Below are 25,102 nucleotides of genomic sequence, written 5' to 3'. Positions count from 1 at the left end.
TGTTCCGACGGAATATAAATTCTATAAAGGTCTACAAAACGCGGGATTTTTATCATATCGTTAGCCTCTTTGCGTATGTTCACAGTGACTCGAACTTTGTATAGATTCACTTTTCTGATTTCCTTGATGGATTTGAATTGTTTGTAAAGCTCAGATGATATTAATAGGATGTTGATAGGAGTGGAAATTTGTCTAAAGTACACCACGAAAGGACCTTTCGCACTCTCTGGATAAACTCGGTGTCTGTGCGACCTTCGCGACTGTTCCGGCTTTGGATCTGGGGTTGGGGTATCTCGGTCATCGACCGACATCGCACTGTTCCCACCCTCTGCCATTATAAAATGAAGAGGGTAGGATGTTCAGCAATTATACTTATTTGCAGAAAAGGATTTATTTAATGGAAAACCAATTTTAAAACCAATGAACTTAGCTGAGTAACGCAGGAATCGAAACACGTGCACCACTAACTAAAGAACGCTACACAATTCACTTTTAGACAATAGACACTGCAAAGGAATGGATCTCTACAACGTGACCGATCGTCACGACTACTGATAGCGGAATGATGGGCAAGTCTGTCTTTGTCATCATACATGTTAATAGACATGAGCGATACGTAGTAACACTGCTTAAGCTCAACTCCTGCCAGCAGAAGACAAAAGACTAGTCCGTAAGATTTTAAGCCTATTTCTAATGATCCTACAACTTCTAGTACTCCGATGCGTATATTTCATATCATTGCTCTAACTTGAGTACTACGGCTCTAAAATTTTCAGAACTTTCCTACTTAGTAAATTAAAAATGAAAAAATATAAATTAAGCTCTGAAAAATAGGCGGGTCAATACACATCTGTGCGGGTGTAAAATATACCACAACAATGGTACAGAATACACCGAAATCACGGGGCAGAATTCTTGTTGAAAAAGCAAGCAATAGTTCTTTTCGGGTTTTCTAAATTAAAATTTAACAACCAAAACGTGTAGTTTCAAAATTGATTTAAAAAAAAAAATAATTTACAATCTATACAGAAAATACTTTAAAATTTATTCCCCACAACACAGCGCAATATCGGGTCTCGAGAGTAGAGGACACCCTTTAGATTCCTTGGCATGGAATTTACCTGTACCACTCCAAATCATCTTTTAAGTAACGGCACGAGGCTTAGTCCGGCCGGAAAAATGTACAAAATGGAAGTAGACATTTATGGAAGCATTCCTTCAAGTACACCTATCTATTGAGCATTCCAGTTGTCACGAACGGGGTACTCTGCCTTCCACATCAGCAAATTTCCTGCTAAATCGCTTATTTTCGTCAGTAGCTGGGTGTAGAGGTTCCGCGCACGTGATCTCCTCATTGTATTTTGCCGTTTATCGCGATTCGGTACTTTTTCGATTTTATTCGTGTGTAGCCGATCCTTTGCTCGCATCTTGCTAATGTTGCTTAAATGTAGTTTTTTTCGCCATATCTCTTACTGAACTATTGGGATCCTTATACGGTGATTCATTTTGTCCACTTTTTCCTTCCTACCGGCGACGGTCAAATGTTCGGTATTGTCTTTAATTGTGACAGTATATGGAGATTGATATTTTTGTGAACTTCATTCATGGTTTCAGCCAAGTCATTTTCAAATCGGTTTTCTGTCTGTGAACTAGTTCACAACTGTATTTTCATTACTCAAAAAGAAAATGTTGACTCGTAATTTTATCTAAAAAGTTAAAAACTCCGACTATGTAACGTGAACTGATTCATGATTTATGGTATCTTGGTCATGATGTGGCTTTCGTAATTTTGAATTAGATCACAAAACTTAAACATTAACTCGAAATTATATTCATGAATCCATTCATGCCTCATGAACTGGTTCATGATTCGTGATCTTGAAATAGTTTCCAAACTTCAAAAATACAGTGGTAACGATTTAGTTCGTGAAACGGGTAATTTTGTGTAATGCAGATAATGCTTGAATATGGCTTTTCCACAGGAATAATTATACTGAGTCGTATGATCCTGGGTAGGTTAAAATTAAGGCTCAAAAATAACCGGAGAGATATAGGGCCGGTGCACACTTTTTGCCCAAGTAGGTAGCAGGATAAGCATAAGGTGGGAGTCTATTACTAGAGATTTGTCGCCTTTTCATAGCTTACAAAACAATCGCTTCAAACCCCTGCCTTTGTGCAAATGAAATCCTCGTACATAGAGAATTACAAGCGTGTATGGAATCAAATGACATCACAAGAAAACGTTCGTCAAAATTCCATATTATTGATTTTTTCGTGCTTATTTTATTCAATTTCATAGCAATATTCAAATGCACGTACTTTCCTGTTAACACTGCCCACAAAGTCTTGTACAACGTTTGGGCTAACTTGTGTTTGCGTGGAGAAACCTTTTTTCCTCGTGTATGCTGGCGATTTCACTTCTTTGGAATGCTTCTGGAGCGCCTGCTTAATGATGGCCCAGTAATTTTCAATTGTCGGCAATTCCGGTGTGTTCGAGGGACTAAGATCCTTTGGCACGAAATTGACCTCCTTAGCCGTGCACTACTCCAGAACACCTTTCGAATAAAGCAAGGAGGTGAAATTTGGTCAAAAAAGCCAAGAACCATCGGGAGATCCCAGAAGTGGAAGTGCTTTTTGAGGATTTTTTTTTTCAAATAAACGTGCCCAATGACCGGTTTCGGTTATCACGAACGGGGTGCTTCGTTTTCTGCACGAGCAAATTGCCTGCCAAATCATGCATTTGTTTATCAAACATTGACATCTTCTGTCCTCCACCTTCCTCGGGAAGGTCAAACTTATGACGAGCTGTAAGAAAAAGGAAGTTGTCGAAAATTTGCTTTCACATAGCTCCTTACTACTTCTTTACAAGAAGAGTACTCCCTCGAGATGTAGATACGTTATCAAGTTCATGAAACTCTTCTTAATACACAAAAACGGCATAGAAATCCAGTATACGCTTTTGAAAGTGGTAAACGTGACTGCTTCCCGCCCCAGTCAGTCCGGGCTCTATCCCAGGTATTTCTTAGGTAAACATCTCTGCTCACGTCAACCTTGATACTACACTGTGTTGCGGAACTTAATCTGTTCCAACTGAATTCGCAGCCGATTCTTAGTGTACTGGGCGGAGTGCTACGATCCTTCCCACCACTGAACATCCTCCTGGATGAGTGACTTATGAAACAAGCCTGCCTGACCCTTTTACCCATCAAACCAGGGCAACCAAGTGATAATTCACGTCAATTAAAACAAAAGATACGTACTCTGAAGTAGAGCATTTCAAACAAAACTCATCCAGCTCCTTCGCTTTGAACGCCTCTCTTTTTCATTCATATTTCCGATTCCTTTGTTTCTGTTTCTGTTATCTAGACCCGTTCAAAAATGACTTTCCATACCTAAAATTTTTCGCTCAAACGGATGTTGAAATAAAATCGATTCCTCGGCTTGAAATTATATCTATGGTTCACCTTTGTGATTTTCTTCAGCTTTTTTTTAAAAAAAAGGAAAAAAAGCGCCGACACAACGCTATTGATTGTGACCGAAATATCCAAGATTTTCGCTTATATGTCCTTCCTGGTAACAAGTCTAAAACAAACAAATGACAATACTTGCGACATCCCTTTTTGGAAGGTGTACCGCGTGTAAGTACCTACAAAAGAAGTTGAGAGCGACGGTGTAGCTTCCGGGACGAGTTTGGTTGCGCGAATCGGGGTTGGCTTTTTCAAGGACCCCATACTTCCGCCCGTGACAACTCTAAACGATTGTATTCAACATCAGTCTCAGCTAACGGAATAAAGACCTATGTTAACTCAAACTCTCATCGGGTGATCTTCTCTGGGTCGGTTTTACTTAAGTATCTTCTCGTCGACAAGGTTCAACTATCTATTTGCCGTTTTGTACCACTGTTCCTAACCGGATTGATGGTCAAATGAGTGGGCCACAAAGTCTCAGCTAATAAGTGTTGGCGCCCTGTGTGCGGTGAAAATCAAGTAAAACTATGTAAATAAAATTAATTTAGTTATTTTGAACTTAATTAAGTTTTTCTGAACATGAATGTTAGCAGTACAATGTTCCGGATGTGAAGAAAGTGAAAGAAATTGACTTCTAGTCACGTTTTGTTTTTCAAAAAACAATTCACTTCGCTAACAGAAGGCCGAATTAGGCATCACTGGAAAACAAATGATGTCGTATTGGCCCCTTTTGCAAAGTAATCCATTTTCGATTATTTGGGGCCCACTAGATCCCAGGGCCTCTGGCTCTAACACAGTTTACCCATTCGTAAAGACGGCACTTCTTTGGATAGAAGAATCTTCTCCGATAGCGACTAAGGAAGCAGCAGTGGTCGATACAACGCGCTGAGAGTTCGACATTGAACCAATTTTACCCAAAATGTCAACAGAAAATATGGTTATAGGTAGCAATTTTAAAGTGATGCAAGTTGATTCCGTAGACGCTTTATGTGCGCGAGATACGTGCGCGTCAGTTTTTAAATTATAAATTTGTTCAAAATTTTGAGTGGCTAGTTACCCATTCGAATATTTTCAAGTGGGTAGTATTACCCATACTACCCACGTCATCTGCCGGCCCGGAAGAGACATCTGTCTCGTTTGTGGCAGTAGATCAATTGAAGTAGGGTTATGAACTGGATGGATGGAGCACTAGTGACACGTGATAATGATGTTAGTCATAAGGTAAAAGGACGTATTGCGACTGCGAACAGGATTTATACGGAGTCAGCTGATTTACGTAGTTAACTAAAGTCCCGTAGCCTGCTGACACGCACAAGACTAGCTTTACACAAATTGCTGATACTCCTTGTTGCTCTGTGCGCCCATGAAGCACAGGCGTTGAAGGAAGCAGACTATCAAGTGCTCGGTGTGTTTGTTAGGAGAATTTTGCAGTTAATACTCGGCGGTACAGCAAAAAAAAGAATGATACAGATACATGAACCACGAGTTTTATTTAGTATACAAACATTTTCTTTTAAAATGAGACAACAAATACATAATTAAAATTATGTTAAGAATAATCATTATACTCTTCGCAAACAATCCACCTGTAAATGAGGCGGTTCTCTACCAATTTTTAATTTCATGCTGAGTACATTGAAGTTTGATTGATATCGATATGGCCTTTATCCAAGACATGATCGTAGCGGTGGGGTTCCACAATATTGATGCTTCTCTTCAGTAAAATCCTTACATGATTCAGAAGAACGCAGTATTTATTTAAGTCACCACTATGGTAATAAATCGTACCGAATAACTTTTAAATCCAGCAATGAAAACAATATACTATTTTCCATCGTGTCTTTTTGTGTCATATTTTTACAGCGTAGTGCATCATGTTAATTTTACAATCAGAAACTGAAATCGAATTGAAATCTCAATAAAGCTCAATCTGCTGACTGTGATTGTATTTAAATTAAATTTGATTGCAGCACAAACAGTTGATGTTCCATGTTTTTCATATGAAAGGATACTTAATAGAATGCCATTCGATTCAGTATTGGTTTTAGTTTCAATTCGTTGTAAACAGTCAAATAATGTCAAGTAGAGTTACATAGAGTAACATAGATTTGAAAAAAAAATAATTAAAATATTTTATAACAGTTTTCCGTAGTGAAAATGTGTTCCCAATGAGCTATGCAACAAATTTTCGCTATTGGCTGTGAAATGTGTTGAAACATAAAAAAACTCAACGGGGTTGCAGTACCCAAGGCTACTTTCGTCCATCACATCAATCAATACATACCGAATAAAAACCACTTCCTACCAATAACAAAACTATGTTTAAAAATAAACCGAAACCTTTTTCGCAATCCCCGGGACTTTATTCAATTTCAGTACTTACATTCCCACGCACTGACCGTGAGTGAACGCAAATTAAAAGTAGAGTGTACTTCCATCCCACCCTGTCCGGCCGACGCACATCCCCTGCCTGAAAAGGAAATTGAAAATAAATGGATATTTTTCCCGCTGACCATTATGAGGAAGTTGGTCTTTTCTCCGTTTGCCCCTGTTTGACCGGCCAGGATGTCAGGTAGTTGCTGCGAAAAGTTGCGCTTTCGTGCGGTTTTATCCTTGTCGGTTGTTTTACTTTTTTATATTTGGGTCGAAAGCATTGGCTCCAGTGAGTTTCCCACGGTTTGAACAGTTGAACGATGAATGTGGAAAAAAACCTGTTTGCTTCCTCGTGTGAAGGCTTTTCGCGCGCCGTGTTTACGTGATACTGTTGATGGTTTGGCAACGGGCGGGGGTCAGGGATATTTGTGTACATGAGTTATGGTTTGCGGATGATGCCTTTTGGCTGCGGTGATCCTATTTGTGTTTGATGGAAGTCTGTGTGAAAGAGATGCTAACCATATTTTTATAAGGCCCAATTTTTCCGCTCACCCGCTTTTTACGCCAGTGACGGCGAAAGCCGACGCGGGAAATTTTAATACCGAGAAAGTTTGTTTCAAGCCTGGAGAACTACATGTTTTCATACAGGGTGGATAGCTTTAAGGAGGGTGAGGGAAATAGAAAACACGCGAGCAGGATCTGAAGCTTCCTCTGCGAGACGTTATGAAGAATTTTGGGCAGCGTGGAGTAAATTTATTTATGTAGGCTAATTTGCTAGATTAAACACACGGATAAAATAAGGGCAGTAGAATCACGAGGAATGAAGATTAATTTATTCTAATGCAATGCCTCAATTTCCTGGATGCTTGAAGATTTGGCCCACATTAATTCAGGAGAAATTTAAATTCCGGAATGTAACCACCGCAATATTGAACCATTGGATGTTTGCATTCGAATCATTCCAGTCTTATGTATATTCATAACCACATTGCCTTCCAGTTAAACACAAACTACCGACTCGTAATTAAATAATCTGCGCTTACATCTTCGATTGAGCAATTTCCATGCGGTCAGGACACCACCGGCTGTCCGGAATCATCTGTTAACATGGTACACTTTCGAGAATCCGCAAGCTTCCACTTCTTAGTGCTGTAAGGGCAATTTTCATAACAATTCATTAAAATTTATTCAATATTGATTGCAAACTGCTTCACCAACTACCGAGTGCATCCGGTTTGAACTGCATAGTTATACAATCTGTACAATTATGTAGGCTACCCAGCACTACGGCAGCTGTATAGGCACTCAATTGGGTTCGAATATGAAACAGCTGTTTGTATACAGAGGGCACCTGGTAGGAATTTCAATTAAGATGATAAAAGTTCAGTAGGACTAGATGGACTGCTGTGCATTGTAATGAGTTCCTAATTCAAATCTACTATGAATGGTTAGGTCAATTACGAAGCATCACGCGTCTCCATCAACTCTACCTTTTTATGGAGACACATGGTTTTTCATTTAAAATCATGCTAATTTGTACATTGAACTAAATGAGCTGTTATCCTAACTACGCGAACTACAAGACATTTAAAACAGAATTAATCGGATATTAGTCAGTAATTGAATTGATTTCGATTTCAAAAAGAGATAATTTTCCAAGCCTGTGTCTAATAACCTCTCACTCAACATTTACAACCCGATTGCTGCTCACTGTAGCTTTTTCTTCGGAATTCTGTGTAACACATACGTCATACATCGGGTAAATTTTGCTATACCTCGTTGCAGGAACATAACCGAGATAATTTCCTTCGTAATTGAATCATTCATCTAAGCTTCCTTTTACAACACTTAGCCTTCAACCTCACAGTTAGGTCGGCACAGGCAATACGTGTCCCGAGTGGATCGATTGGTATGATCCTGCCCGGCAAAACATCACACAGGGGGCAAATAAATAGAGCTTAATTCCAATCTAAATGCACACTCAAGCCGAAACGTACACTAACGCAGACAAACACACGCTCGTGTGAGTACAAAAGCAATCTTCCTTTCGGTGATGCAGTCCAGCGAGCTTGTTCCATTCCGAGATGGAGCAAGAAAATAAATTTAATTATCCAGCCATTTCATTGAAACATGGAACCGACCGGCAACCGGCGATTGAATTATTCATTGGGGCTAGAATTCGGAATGCCACAACAAACAAATGCCAGGCAACGATAACTTTTTGTGTCGGGCCAATTCGAACTCAACCTCGATTGTCTATCATGTTCAGCCCCATAATTGCTCATCAAACTTTTTTTTTACTTGTCTGCCTCGTTTCATCCAACTGTATAACTTATTTCCACTCAAAAGTGGGTCCCATTAGGCTCAAATCAATATGGAAGAGGGTAGACATGCTCGATATGGCATTCATTCCAGAGTGGATTGGAAGCTATTGTGAAGATATTTTAAAATGAAGCTTCCACTCTTTTGCGTTTATTGCAAATGTTCCGGATAATTTTTAAGTGAACTTTAATTAGAAATACATGAAGCCGCAAGGAATAGAATTCCAATTAGCTTTAGTCTATCTAGGTCTAGGTAAGTGGGACAGCTTCTCGCCTCAGTGAGTCTGGGTTAAATACCAGCAGAAACCGTTGAGATATTAGAAACAAACAAAAAGTTTCCTCAGAGAAAAAACATTAGAGGATTAAATCGGATAAACTACAAAACAATAACAATACCATGTTTCGATATTTAAGATCCCACCATTGAAGTCATCTCTCTGGTTCGATGAATAAATCTCAGTGCGTTTATTGGCCGATGGAAATTGATGTATTAAAATCTTTACGTTAGCATTTTGAAGATATAATCAAAGCAAGGTAATTCGTGTGCGCACGAGGTACTAGGTAAATTTATAACCAGAATTGAAAAACTAAAAACCAAAAACCAAAAACCCAAAAACCCAAAAACCAAAAACTAAAAACTAAAAACTAAAAACTAAAAACTAAAAACTAAAAACTAAAAACTAAAAACTAAAAACCAAAAACCAAAAACCAAAAACCAAAAACCAAAAACCAAAAACCAAAAACCAAAAACCAAAAACCAAAAACCAAAAACCAAAAACCAAAAACCAAAAACCAAAAACCAAAAACCAAAAACCAAAAACCAAAAACCAAAAACCAAAAACCAAAAACCAAAAACCAAAAACCAAAAACCAAAAACCAAAAACCAAAAACCAAAAACCAAAAACCAAAAACCAAAAACCAAAAACCAAAAACCAAAAACCAAAAACCAAAAACCAAAAACCAAAAACCAAAAACCAAAAACCAAAAACCAAAAACCAAAAACCAAAAACCAAAAACCAAAAACCAAAAACCAAAAACCAAAAACCAAAAACCAAAAACCAAAAACCAAAAACCAAAAACCAAAAACCAAAAACCAAACTAATAGCAAAAAGGAGGAGAAACCGGGAAAATTTAAACCACAAAAAAAAGAAAACCAATAATCAATAAGCACAAAAAATTTAAAATAAAATTGAACAAACGAAAACAGAGAAAACCAAAATCTAAGAACTAATAGGAGAAAACAATAAACCAAGCTCTAAAAAAAGAAAACCAAAAACTAAACGAAACCAAGCTAATACCAAAAACTAAAAAGATGAAGCAAAAAAAAAACAAAATAATAGGAAAAAAACGAACAAAAAGCAAAAAACAAGAAAGAGAAAATAAACTTAAACTGAAGGATAAAACTAAAACTAAAAACTGGAAACAGAAAAAGGAAACCAAAAACAAATGCCGAAAAAAAGAGAAAAACCAAGACCAAAACAGAAAAACATAAAAAAAATTGCCAATTACAAAAGGAAAAAGAACCAAAACACAAAAACCAAACATGAAAAAAAATTAAAAAAAAAAACAAGAAATGACGAAATCAAGGAATCAAGAAATCAAGAAATCAAGAAATCAAGAAATCAAGAAATCAAGAAATCAAGAAATCAAGAAATCAAGAAATCAAGAAATCAAGAAATCAAGAAATCAAGAAATCAAGAAATCAAGAAATCAAGAAATCAAGAAATCAAGAAATCAAGAAATCAAGAAATCAAGAAATCAAGAAATCAAGAAATCAAGAAATCAAGAAATTAAGAAATTAAGAAATCAAGAAATCAAGAAATCAAGAACCAAGGAATCAATGGATCATAAAACATAAATCATTATTCATGAATCGTGAATCATGAGTCATAAATTATGAAAATTAAGAGCCGTCAAATCGAAAACCGAAATTCGCCATAATCGCTAAAACCACCAAAATCGCCAAAAAATTGCAAAACATTGCAAAAATTTCCAAAATTGCTAAAAATTGCAAAAATACAAAAAATTTAAAAAATAAAAAACAATTAAAAAACATCTTGGTCATGAAAATGATAAAAATTATCAAAAACATAGCAATTATAATAATCATAAAAGTCATAAATATTATAATAATTATTATCATAAAAATTATAAAAATCATAAAAATCATAAAAATCATAATAATCATAAAAATCATAAAAATCATAAAAATCATAAAAATCATAAAAATCATAAAAATCATAAAAATCATAAAAATCATAAAAATCATAAAAATCATAAAAATCATAAAAATCATAAAAATCATAAAAATCATAAAAATCATAAAAATCATAAAAATCATAAAAATCATAAAAATCATAAAAATCATAAAAATCATAAAAATCATAAAAATCATAAAAATCATAAAAATCATAAAAATCATAAAAATCATAAAAATCATAAAAATCATAAAAATCATAAAAATCATAAAAATCATAAAAATCATAAAAATCATAAAAATCATAAAAATCATAAAAATCATAAAAATCATAAAAATCATAAAAATCATAAAAATCATAAAAATCATAAAAATCATAAAAATCATAAAAATCATAAAAATCATAAAAATCATAAAAATCATAAAAATCATAAAAATCAAAAAAATCATAAAAATCATAAAAATCATAAAAATCATAAAAATCATAAAAATCATAAAAATCATAAAAATCATAAAAATCATAAAAATCATAAAAATCATAAAAATCATAAAAATCATAAAAATCATAAAAATCATAAAAATCATAAAAATCATAAAAATCATAAAAATCATAAAAATCATAACAATCATAAAAATCATAAAAATCATAAAAATCATAAAAATCATAAAAATCATAAAAATCATAAGAATCATAAGAATCATAAGAATCATAAAAATCATAAAAATCATAAAAATCATAAAAATCATAAAAATCATAAAAATCATAAAAATCATAAAAATCATAAAAATCATAAAAATCATAAAAATCATAAAAATCATAAAAATCATAAAAATCATAAAAATCATAAAAATCATAAAAATCATAAAAATCATAAAAATCATAAAAATCATAAAAATCATAAAAATCATAAAAATCATAAAAATCATAAAAATCATAAAAATCATAAAAATCATAAAAATCATAAAAATCATAAAAATCATAAAAATCATAAAAATCATAAAAACCAAACCATAAACCATATCAACCATATCATAAACCAAAAACCAAAAACCAAAAACCAAAAACCAAAAACCAAAAACCAAAAACCAAAAACCAAAAACCAAAAACCAAAAACCAAAAACCAAAAACCAAAAACCAAAAACCAAAAACCAAAAACCAAAAACCAAAAACCAAAAACCAAAAACCAAAAACCAAAAACCAAAAACCAAAAACCAAAAACCAAAAACCAAAAACCAAAAACCAAAAACCAAAAACCAAAAACCAAAAACCAAAAACCAAAAACCAAAAACCAAAAACCAAAAACCAAAAACCAAAAACCAAAAACCAAAAACCAAAAACCAAAAACCAAAAACCAAAAACCAAAAACCAAAAACCAAACTAATAGCAAAAAGGAGGAGAAACCGGGAAAATTTAAACCACAAAAAAAAGAAAACCAATAATCAATAAGCACAAAAAATTTAAAATAAAATTGAACAAACGAAAACAGAGAAAACCAAAATCTAAGAACTAATAGGAGAAAACAATAAACCAAGCTCTAAAAAAAGAAAACCAAAAACTAAACGAAACCAAGCTAATACCAAAAACTAAAAAGATGAAGCAAAAAAAAAACAAAATAATAGGAAAAAAACGAACAAAAAGCAAAAAACAAGAAAGAGAAAATAAACTTAAACTGAAGGATAAAACTAAAACTAAAAACTGGAAACAGAAAAAGGAAACCAAAAACAAATGCCGAAAAAAAGAGAAAAACCAAGACCAAAACAGAAAAACATAAAAAAAATTGCCAATTACAAAAGGAAAAAGAACCAAAACACAAAAACCAAACATGAAAAAAAATTAAAAAAAAAAACAAGAAATGACGAAATCAAGGAATCAAGAAATCAAGAAATCAAGAAATCAAGAAATCAAGAAATCAAGAAATCAAGAAATCAAGAAATCAAGAAATCAAGAAATCAAGAAATCAAGAAATCAAGAAATCAAGAAATCAAGAAATCAAGAAATCAAGAAATCAAGAAATCAAGAAATCAAGAAATCAAGAAATCAAGAAATCAAGAAATCAAGAAATCAAGAAATCAAGAAATCAAGAAATCAAGAAATCAAGAAATCAAGAAATCAAGAAATCAAGAAATCAAGAAATCAAGAAATCAAGAAATCAAGAAATTAAGAAATTAAGAAATCAAGAAATCAAGAAATCAAGAACCAAGGAATCAATGGATCATAAAACATAAATCATTATTCATGAATCGTGAATCATGAGTCATAAATTATGAAAATTAAGAGCCGTCAAATCGAAAACCGAAATTCGCCATAATCGCTAAAACCACCAAAATCGCCAAAAAATTGCAAAACATTGCAAAAATTTCCAAAATTGCTAAAAATTGCAAAAATACAAAAATTTTAAAAAATAAAAAACAATTAAAAAACATCTTGGTCATGAAAATGATAAAAATTATCAAAAACATAGCAATTATAATAATCATAAAAGTCATAAATATTATAATAATTATTATCATAAAAATTATAAAAATCATAAAAATCATAAAAATCATAATAATCATAAAAATCATAAAAATCATAAAAATCATAAAAATCATAAAAATCATAAAAATCATAAAAATCATAAAAATCATAAAAATCATAAAAATCATAAAAATCATAAAAATCATAAAAATCATAAAAATCATAAAAATCATAAAAATCATAAAAATCATAAAAATCATAAAAATCATAAAAATCATAAAAATCATAAAAATCATAAAAATCATAAAAATCATAAAAATCATAAAAATCATAAAAATCATAAAAATCATAAAAATCATAAAAATCATAAAAATCATAAAAATCATAAAAATCATAAAAATCATAAAAATCATAAAAATCATAAAAATCATAAAAATCATAAAAATCATAAAAATCATAAAAATCATAAAAATCATAAAAATCATAAAAATCATAAAAATCATAAAAATCATAAAAATCATAAAAATCATAAAAATCATAAAAATCATAAAAATCATAAAAATCATAAAAATCATAAAAATCATAAAAATCATAAAAATCATAAAAATCATAAAAATCATAAAAATCATAAAAATCATAAAAATCATAAAAATCATAAAAATCATAAAAATCATAAAAATCATAAAAATCATAAAAATCATAAAAATCATAAAAATCATAAAAATCATAAAAATCATAAAAATCATAAAAATCATAAAAATCATAAAAATCATAAAAATCATAAAAATCATAAAAATCATAAAAATCATAAAAATCATAAAAATCATAAAAATCATAAAAATCATAAAAATCATAAAAATCATAAAAATCATAAAAATCATAAAAATCATAAAAATCATAAAAATCATAAAAATCATAAAAATCATAAAAATCATAAAAATCATAAAAATCATAAAAATCATAAAAATCATAAAAATCATAAAAATCATAAAAATCATAAAAATCATAAAAATCATAAAAATCATAAAAATCATAAAAATCATAAAAATCATAAAAATCATAAAAATCATAAAAATCATAAAAATCATAAAAATCATAAAAATCATAAAAATCATAAAAATCATAAGAATCATAAGAATCATAAGAATCATAAGAATCATAAGAATCATAAGAATCATAAGAATCATAAGAATCATAAGAATCATAAGAATCATAAAAATCATAAAAATCATAAAAATCATAAAAATCATAAAAATCATAAAAATCATAAAAATCATAAAAATCATAAAAATCATAAAAATCATAAAAATCATAAAAATCATAAAAATCATAAAAATCATAAAAATCATAAAAATCATAAAAATCATAAAAATCATAAAAATCATAAAAATCATAAAAATCATAAAAATCATAAAAATCATAAAAATCATAAAAATCATAAAAATCATAAAAATCATAAAAATCATAAAAATCATAAAAATCATAAAAATCATAAAAATCATAAAAATCATAAAAATCATAAAAATCATAAAAATCATAAAAATCATAAAAATCATAAAAATCATAAAAATCATAAAAATCATAAAAATCATAAAAATCATAAAAATCATAAAAATCATAAAAATCATAAAAATCATAAAAATCATAAAAATCATAAAAATCATAAAAATCATAAAAATCATAAAAATCATAAAAATCATAAAAATCATAAAAATCATAAAAATCATAAAAATCATAAAAATCATAAAAATCATAAAAATCATAAAAATCATAAAAATCATAAAAATCATAAAAATCATAAAAATCATAAAAATCATAAAAATCATAAAAATCATAAAAATCATAAAAATCATAAAAATCATAAAAATCATAAAAATCATAAAAATCATAAAAATCATAAAAATCATAAAAATCATAAAAATCATAAAAATCATAAAAATCATAAAAATCATAAAAATCATAAAAATCATAAAAATCATAAAAATCATAAAAATCATAAAAATCATAAAAATCATAAAAATCATAAAAATCATAAAAATCATAAAAATCATGAAATCATAAAAATCATAAAAATCATAAAAATCATAAAAATCATAAAAATCATAAAAATCATAAAAATCATAAAAATCATAAAAATCATAAAAATCATAAAAATCATAAAAATCATAAAAATCATAAAAATCATAAAAATCATAAAAATCATAAAAATCATAAAAATCATAAAAATCATAAAAATCATAAAAATCATAAAAATAAAAAAATTATGAAAATCATAAAAATCATAAAAATCATAAAAATCATAAAAATCATAAAAATCATAAAAATCATAAAAATCATAAAAATCATAAAAATCATAAAAATCATAAAAATCATAAAAATCATAAAAATCATAAAAATCATAAAAATCATAAAAATCATAAAAATCATAAAAATCATAAAAATCATAAAAATCATAAAAATCATAAAAATCATAAAAATCATAAAAATCATAAAAATCATAAAAATCATAAAAATCATAAAAATCATAAAAATCATAAAAATCATAAAAATCATAAAAATCATTAAAATCATTAAAATCATAAAAATCATTAAAATCATTAAAATCATTAAAATCATTAAAATCATTAAAATCATAAAAATCATAAAAATCATAAAAATCATAAAAATCATAAAAATCATAAAAATCATAAAAATCATAAAAATCATAAAAATCATAAAAATCATAAAAATCATAAAAATCATAAAAATCATAAAAATCATAAAAATCATAAAAATCATAAAAATCATAAAAATCATAAAAATCATAAAAATCATAAAAATCATAAAAATCATAAAAATCATAAAAATCATAAAAATCATAAAAATCATAAAAATCATAAAGATCATAAAAATCATAAAAATCATAAAAGTCATAAAAGTCATAAAAACCATAAAAATCATAAAAATCATAAAAACCATAAAAATCATAAAAATCATAAAAACCATAAAAATTATAAAAATCGTAAAATTCATAAAATTCATAAAAATCATAAAAATCATAAAAATCATGAAAATCATAAAAATCATAAAAATCATAAAAATCATAAAAATCATAAAAATCATAAAAATCATAAAAATCATAAAAATCATAAAAATCATAAAAATCATAAAAATCATAAAAATCATAAAAATCATAAAAATCATAAAAATCATAAAAATCATAAAAATCATAAAAATCATAAAAATCATAAAAATCATAAAAATCATAAAAATCATAAAAATCATAAAAATCATAAAAATCATAAAAATCATAAAAATCATAAAAATCATAAAAATCATAAAAATCATAAAAATCATAAAAATCATAAAAATCATAAAAATCATAAAAATCATAAAAATCATAAAAATCATAAAAATCATAAAAATCATAAAAATCATAAAAATCATAAAAATCATAAAAATCATAAAAATCATAAAAATCATAAAAATCATAAAAATCATAAAAATCATAAAAATCATAAAAATCATAAAAATCATAAAAATCATAAAAATCATAAAAATCATAAAAATCATAAAAATCATAAAAATCATAAAAATCATAAAAATCATAAAAATCATAAAAATCATAAAAATCATAAAAATCATAAAAATCATAAAAATCATAAAAATCATAAAAATCATAAAAATCATAAAAATCATAAAAATCATAAAAATCATAAAAATCATAAAAATCATAAAAATCATAAAAATCATAAAAATCATAAAAATCATAAAAATCATAAAAATCATAAAAATCATAAAAATCATAAAAATCATAAAAATCATAAAAATCATAAAAATCATAAAAATCATAAAAATCATAAAAATCATAAAAATCATAAAAATCATAAAAATCACAAAAATCACAAAAATCACAAAAATCACAAAAATCATAAAAATCATAAGAATCATAAAAATCATAAAAATCATAAAAATCATAAAAATCATAAAAATCATAAAAATCATAAAAATCATAAAAATCATAAAAATCATAAAAATCATAAAAATCATAAAAATCATAAAAATCATAAAAATCATAAAAATCATAAAAATCATAAAAATCATAAAAATCATAAAAATCATAAAAATCATAAAAATCATAAAAATCATAAAAATCATAAAAATCATAAAAATCATAAAAATCATAAAAATCATAAAAATCATAAAAATCATAAAAATCATAAAAATCATAAAAATCATAAAAATCATAAAAATCATAAAAATCATAAAAATCATAAAAATCATAAAAATCATAAAAATCATAAAAATCATAAAAATCATAAAAATCATAAAAATCATAAAAATCATAAAAATCATAAAAATCATAAAAATCATAAAAATCATAAAAATCATAAAAATCATAAAAATCATAAAAATCATAAAAATCATAAAAATCATAAAAATCATAAAAATCATAAAAATCATAAAAATCATAAAAATCATAAAAATCATAAAAATCATAAAAATCATAAAAATCATAAAAATCATAAAAATCATAAAAATCATAAAAATCATAAAAATCATAAAAATCATAAAAATCATAAAAATCATAAAAATCATAAAAATCATAAAAATCATAAAAATCATAAAAATCATAAAAATCATAAAAATCATAAAAATCATAAAAATCATAAAAATCATAAAAATCATAAAAATCATAAAAATCATAAAAATCATAAAAATCATAAAAATCATAAAAATCATAAAAATCATAAAAATCATAAAAATCATAAAAATCATAAAAATCATAAAAATCATAAAAATCATAAAAATCATAAAAATCATAAAAATCATAAAAATCATAAAAATCATAAAAATCATAAAAATCATAAAAATCATAAAAATCATAAAAATCATAAAAATCATAAAAATCATAAAAATCATAAAAATCATAAAAATCATAAAAATCATAAAAATCATAAAAATCATAAAAATCATAAAAATCATAAAAATCATAAAAATCATAAAAATCATAAAAATCATAAAAATCATAAAAATCATAAAAATCATAAAAATCATAAAAATCATAAAAATCATAAAAATCATAAAAATCATAAAAATCATAAAAATCATAAAAATCATAAAAATCATAAAAATCATAAAAATCATAAAAATCATAAAAATCATAAAAATCATAAAAATCATAAAAATCATAAAAATCATAAAAATCATAAAAATCATAAAAATCATAAAAATCATAAAAATCATAAAAATCATAAAAATCATAAAAATCATAAAAATCATAAAAATCATAAAAATCATAAAAATCATAAAAATCATAAAAATCATAAAAATCATAAAAATCATAAAAATCATAAAAATCATAAAAATCATAAAAATCATAAAAATCATAAAAATCATAAAAATCATAAAAATCATAAAAATCATAAAAATCATAAAAATCATAAAAATCATAAAAATCATAAAAATCATAAAAATCATAAAAATCATAAAAATCATAAAAATCATAAAAATCATAAAAATCATAAAAATCATAAAAATCATAAAAATCATAAAAATCATAAAAATCATAAAAATCATAAAAATCATAAAAATCATAAAAATCATAAAAATCATAAAAATCATAAAAATCATAAAAATCATAAAAATCATAAAAATCATAAAAATAATAAAAATCATAGAAATCATAGAAATCATAAAAATCATAAAAATCATAATCATAAAAATCATAAAAATCATAAAAATCATAAAAATCATAAAAATCATCAAAATCATCAAAATCATAAAAATCGTAAAAATCATTTTTCGTCCTTCGTCTTTCGTCTTTCGCCTTTCGTCTTTCCCCTTTCGTCTTTCGTCTTTCGTTTTTCGTCTTTCGTCTTTCGTCTTTCGTCTTTCGTCTTTCGTCTTTCGTCTTTCGTCTTTCGTCTTTCGTCTTTCGTCTTTCGTCTTTCGTCTTTCGTCTTTCGTCTTTCCTCTTTCGTCTTTCGTCTTTCGTTTTTCGTCTTTCGTCTTTCCTCGTTCGTCTTTCGTATTTCGTCTTTCATCTTTCGTCTTTCATCTTTTTAACTGTTTGTAATTTTCAATTCACAGTCAACGTCGACCAACCTAGGAAAATCACTTTCAGCAAGCTCATCCAACTACTTGATTCATTCACTTTTCATTTATTTATTTTCAATCGTTCGCCTAATCTGAAAACCCACTTACGCTAACAACCAAACAGGTGCCATCACTTTCCCATTATAGCCGTGGGCAGAGCAATCAATGACGCAACACGGCACACCAAAAATCCGGATCGTTTATTATTAATTTTACCGCATTACAACAAGATTAGTCCAGGCATTAGTACCGATTTCGTGCTTCCCATTCGGGATCGACCGAGACGGCAGCAATGGGCTACCACTTTGCGCTCTGAGCTGCCAATACCGCACCGGCTCTCGGGTTTCAAGTTTCATATTTTACCTGCTGGCCAGAAGCCAGACCCGGGCAAAAAAATAGGAACAAAATTGCTTCCATTTTCTCCCCCACCACATCGCCACTCCTCAGCGCCCGATAGGCGTTGTCCATCGTTAATCCAATAAACGGCTTATGACACATTTGATAATAACATTTTTCTTTCGTTTCTCTCTCCCTTACAGACTATGATCATCCGCCGCTGCTAGCATAATTGAAACAAACTACGCCAGCTGGAGATTCTCATACTAGCGCCCACACACAATCACACACGCACGAAATCACCAACGGCATCAAATCGGTCTGTAAGATGCTATCCCTAGACATGTACACCGCACTGGCCACGGTGCTACTGTTGGGTACCTGCCTGCTACCCACCGGTCATGCCGGACTGGCCAACTGTCCCATCGGATGTCAGTGCGATGACGACACCCTGGTGGTGACATGCGGCGAAGGCCATCTGGACGTTCTACCGATCGTCCTGAATCCATCGCTTCAGCGATTAGTCATCAAAAACAACAAAATCAAAACCATTGATTCGTCGATGCAGTTCTACGCCGAACTGACCTTCCTAGATCTAAGCTACAATCATCTGTTCAACATGCCACCGCGAACGTTTGCCTATCAGAAGAAACTTACCGAGTTGCACCTGAACCATAACAAGGTGGGTTCGATTTCGAACAAAACCTTCCTCGGACTGGAATCGCTATCGATTCTGAATCTCCGGGGGAACTTTCTGGACGAACTGACGGAGGGTGTGTTCTTTGGTCTGAAAAAACTCGAAGAGCTTAATCTCGGTCAGAACCGAATCGGGAAGATTGATCCGAAAGCCTTCGAGGGCTTAACGAACCTGAAGGTGCTCTACCTGGACGACAACACGTTGAGTACCGTCCCGTCGGAAGCGTTCGGACCGCTAGCCAGTTTGGCTGAACTGTACTTGGGAATAAATTCCTTTACAACCATTCCGAAGGATGCATTTATGACGCTTAGCAAGCTGAGTCATCTGGATTTAAAAGGAGCCGCCCTGTCCAACGTAACCAGCGAGAGTTTCAACGGACTTGAAGGATTGAGGACATTGGATTTGTCGGACAATCGGCTGAGTAGGATACCGACGCCGGAGCTGATGCCGCTGGTTCGGTTGGAGGAGTTAGCGTTGGGACAGAACGACTTTGATAGTATTCCGACGGCCGCATTCGCGGGAATGAGTAATCTGAGAAAATTGGACATATCAGGATCGTTGAAGCTGAGCAGAATCGAGGGTGGAGCTTTTTCGGCGAATGCTAATCTCGAAGAAATTGTTATAGCCTCGAACAAGGCCTTGGCGGAGATACACGAGGGAGCGTTGAGTGGGTTGCCACATCTGAGGCGGTTGGTACTGAAGGACAATGCTTTGACGACTCTGTCGGATGGGTTATTCTCGTGGAATGAGCTGGTGGATTTGGATCTGTCGGAGAACCCGATCGCTTGTGATTGTCGGATTCTGTGGCTGAGAAATGTGCTGGTGAATAAAAGTAATAGCAGTCAGAATCAGATTCCAGTGATATGTGCCTCACCGGATCGGTTGAGAGAGCAGGCTCTGCAAGCCTTATCACCGGATTTGTTAGGTTGTTCCCACACGGATCCTCGACAGCAGGCGATTATTTGTGCCGTACTAGTAGCAGCCGCAGCCATCCTGACAACTTTGGCACTAGTGATCTACAAATGTCGCAGGCGGATTCGGGAAGTAGTGAAAGGTGGCTGGGGAAACAGTGCCATGGGCCGGAAAGAGCGTGAATATCAGAAAACTTTCTCCGAGGAAGATTACATGGGACGACACCCGAATCCGTGCGGGTTGGGAGTGCACCCAACTACACTGAACAACTACCAAATCAACAACCACCACACACATGGCATCCGTCACATACCGGTAACGGAACTATAGCTAGAGGCTCCCCCTCCACCACCTCGGAGGGGAGGTTCGCAGCATCAAATATGTCCTGGCAGCAATTGTAACGGTACGGCCACAACGTTCCTACAGCTGAGCCAGGAGCATCTGAAGCAGCCGGGAATGAAACTGTTCCCCAACTACACCCCACCGATTCCACCGCACACCGGAACCAATAGCAACGCCAGCACCGGCAACTTCTCGACGTTGTCCAACAATGTCAACAACCATCACTACCACCAAATCACCTATCAGACGCAAACTCTCGCACCGCTCCGGCTGAACCAGGACCACTTTAACTCCAAAACGAACACACTTGGTGGCGGCGGAGGAGGAGGAGGGTTGACAGTCTGTTCCGGCCAGCCAAATGGTCGCCAGAAATATCAAACCCATCACCATCACCATCATCACCAACATCAGCACCCGCAGCAGCAGCAGCTACAACAGCAACAGTCCCATCACCATCAGTTGTCCGACCACGAGCTGGACGACGATGTGTTCGACGATAATGAGGATGACAGCAACAATAGTGGAACCACATCGCCACCACCGGCATCGCTGCAAATGTCACCGTCCACGCCGACGCCCCCGGAGCTACCGATCCGCAATGGGTTGGTGGCGAATTACAATGTAAATACACTTAATCACATCAACAATAATACCGTCGTCGTTGCTGCCGGTAGTGTTGCTGGTGGTGGTGTTGGTAGTGGTGGAGGAGGAGGAGGTTGTGCCATTCGGGAGAATGGCATAAAAATGTCATCCCCCGGTACGGTTGCCATCACTGGCGAACGCCCGGTTGTGATGAACGGTGGTGGCCGGAAGGCAGCTCGACACTATCACTGATAGAGTGGACCCTTTGGCACCCTGGATCGACGGGAACTGAGGGAAGGAGGAAGTGAGCATTTAGTACGGGATCAGTGAGAGTGAACAGGTGAAGCTACTAGCTGTGTACAGTCTATTTATCTTTATTGTGATTTTTAAGAAAAGCTAATTATTGTATTGTAACGGTTTGAATGGATTCCCCGTGTCATCTTGGAGCGAGAGGTTAGGATTTAAGCGGTCGCATTTGTTGGAATGATAGATGGCCTACTCTGATGTTTGCAGGTTTATTACGGTCGAAGACGTGGCGTTTGCTGCGAGGATAAATGGGGTTGATGTGACATAATTTATCTTAGCACCTAGTTCAAATAGTGGGATAACTAAGGGTGCGTGGTACTCGACTCTTCGCTTCGCTCAATCGCGAATATTTTACGTTTTTCAGGCCAGGTTTTTTAGAAATGAAGCACAAATGTTTATATGTACCTATTTACGCGCAATCCAATCAGTTTAAGTCGAGTTAACAACGAAATGGTGTGATATCCTAACTAATGAGACAGATAAGGGCTCGTTCACCCTGTTTCCGTAGATCTACAGATTTGAAAGTTTTCTACGAATCTACGGATTTGTTTCGAAATCTGCGGGAATTCAACTTTTTCTGCAGAAATCTACGGGTTTATTTCCGGCGTACTTTGCCCTCAATGATCGACGGATATACTTTCTATTGGGATGGCATGAAAAAGACAAGTCGGAAGTGTGTTTTATAAAAAGCGTTTCTTTAAGGGGAGGTTCTCATTCAAAATTTTCAAAAATTAGATTTTTGGATTCTTTGAAAGGTCTAGAATATTGTGTCAAACGAGTTTTTCGATCCGCGAATCAAAACCATTTCTACAGGCCATTATTCGAAGCGGCATCCTAGCCGCCATAGGACACTCTCGGCTTGAGACGCGCGCCTCAGGTAGAAACCTTTTCATGGGATTATGTACGTTCCCAGAATACTTCGCGTTATACTATACATGTGTACAGCTCTCGAGAACGCATTCAGGGCCGTAGCGTGGTCTTCTGGTGCACTTGGCAGAATCTTAGCGTTGCGTCCCTTTGATTTATTTCTGATCGACTTTTCAACAATAATTTAGCGTGAACATGAACAATGTGCATAGACGGTGAAATACACCGATAGAAAGTTGAGCAGAATCAGCAAATTCTCCGGAAAAATTCTGACCAATTTTCATTCAAATACAAAGTATAAAGTATTTTTATAAAAAAAATTTGGAAGCAATTAGATGTTTGCAGGCAACGGACGGAGCATTTTCTTGGAAGACTTTGCGAAATCAGTTGACGCGTCTGTTTAACTAGCGATCATTTCAGGTAAATTCGAGCCACAAACTTGACTTATACATTCGTAAAAACAGTTGACGACTTTGTCCCAAACATTACCCACCCATCTTTTTACACAAGCGAGTGAATCAATGATGCTTTTATGATCTGTTACTGGTTCAGAATTCTTTGTGTCGGTTGCTAAGAAAATCGGTATACATCACCAGCCTCGATGTATATAAATTGTATCCCCATTTTTGCCCTACTTTCACCTGACTTGTACGACAATTTATTACATCTTCCATAATTTCGCATTCTTTAAATTCGTACATAAGGGAGTTTACCTGAAAAAAGCCAGCTATTTGTAAAATGAATGTCGAACAAAATTCGTTATCGAAAACTGCACACTTCCCGTTTCAAAATTACTGTCGGGTCAAAGATAAACCACCAATATTCAAAATATTTCGGAATAACTGACGCGAATCTTGAAAGATCATCAAGAAAAGCTCAGAATTGTGATATCCTGTCTAAAACAAGCCAAAAGACGTTTTTGGTAACAAGAACTTTATGAATGACTACCGCGTCTACATGTCCACTTACAAAGTTGAGATCGAAGATCGAGATAATTAAATTATTGAGAATGTGTCTTGTGGATATTATGACCGGCAGGGCCGTAGCGTGTTCGCCATTCGATCCAGTTTGTTTGGGCTCAATCCCAGCCGAGGTCGTGAAGATTTTTCTGAGGTGAAAAAAATCTGTGGTCACGCCTTCCTTCGGAAGGGAAATAAAGCCGTTGGTCTCCGATCCATTAGTCGATATCTAGTCCAGATAGTGGGAGGGTCACCTCTCTGGCGTCGGTGTTTGGCCTCGTAGTGAAAATAGGCCGGAGAACGGAAAATAACTAGAACTAGAAGAAGAAGAATGTTTCAATCGATGACGGCCATGAATTGTCGCGAGCTGGGAGCTGTTTTACATCTACATGAACTTTTATGGAGGAGGAGAATAGACGCTTGGTAAAAATATTAGTAAGTAACTCATAGATTTCGTTGGTCACAGCCAAGGATGCAAAATGCCTACCTTTTCTGCGGCTGTAATTTTTCTGCCTACATTCTCATTTCTCTTTTGACGCTGCTGTCGTTCGCTATTGCAGGACGCCCAGCGCTGTACGGCAGTCTGTAAGCAAAGCAGTAACATGACAAAGAAATACTGTCCCCAGTACAGCCACCAGACGCGAGCGGTACGGCTTCCCTTTCCTTATTTTACACTTTTTAATATTTTTAGTCTATTCAATATTTTCAATAACAAACGACGGCAATAAATGCGGTACGTTTACGCCGCGACCAGCATCACCGCTTTCGTGTGCGGGCCTCTCCCTTTGACTACGCAGAGAAAAGTGTACAAAGCGAGAGAACAAACTTTACTACGCCACACTCTCGCCGAGCAGTCGGAGTACAGCAGCAAAACAAAAATGTATTCTACTGCTCTACGGGAAAATGTACTCGATTTGGCTACCGTTCTGGCAAGAGCTGTAGTGATGCGTCGCTGTAGCGGGCTGTACGACTTGTGCAAATGTAAATATACCGAAAAAATGTAGTTTACCAGTACCTTTGGCATCCCTGGTCACAGCTGTTGTAACTCGATGGAGATGTATGGTGAACTACCATGCGTCTTCATGCATGAGGGGTGTATATATGGGGGTGCAATGATTTTATCGTTTAAAAAAAATCCTCCGAAATTTGTGGCGCTGACAGCGTAATTTTTCGGTATGTTATGAAGAATTAAATGATCTTTCAAATA

At 31.8% G+C, this 25,102-nt stretch overlaps 2 protein-coding genes across 5 annotated transcripts in view; both read left to right on the top strand.

The window, feature by feature from the left end:
* The window catches only part of LOC131692650 (leucine-rich repeat neuronal protein 3), an 816,296-nt gene extending 795,126 nt beyond the window's left edge, over nt 1–21,170 (top strand). For all 4 annotated transcript variants that reach the window (XM_058979812.1, XM_058979809.1, XM_058979811.1 and 1 more), the window contains one exon: nt 19,434–21,170. In XM_058979812.1, the coding sequence (XP_058835795.1) occupies nt 19,559–21,169 (1,611 nt within the window). In that variant the 5' untranslated portion in view covers nt 19,434–19,558 and the 3' untranslated portion in view covers nt 21,170. The remainder of the gene's footprint in view (nt 1–19,433) is intronic.
* Nucleotides 21,170–24,151, top strand: LOC131692652 (hybrid signal transduction histidine kinase M-like; the record flags this gene model as incomplete). Its single annotated transcript, XM_058979815.1, has 1 exon — nt 21,170–24,151. A coding segment is annotated over one exon (846 nt), but the record flags the coding sequence as incomplete, so codon positions are not given.
* Nucleotides 24,152–25,102: the final 951 nt, after the last annotated feature.

Source organism: Topomyia yanbarensis, chromosome 3 (genome assembly GCF_030247195.1).
Source record: "Topomyia yanbarensis strain Yona2022 chromosome 3, ASM3024719v1, whole genome shotgun sequence".
Taxonomy (NCBI): domain Eukaryota; kingdom Metazoa; phylum Arthropoda; class Insecta; order Diptera; family Culicidae; genus Topomyia; species Topomyia yanbarensis.
This window is presented reverse-complemented; position numbering and strand designations above follow the sequence as displayed.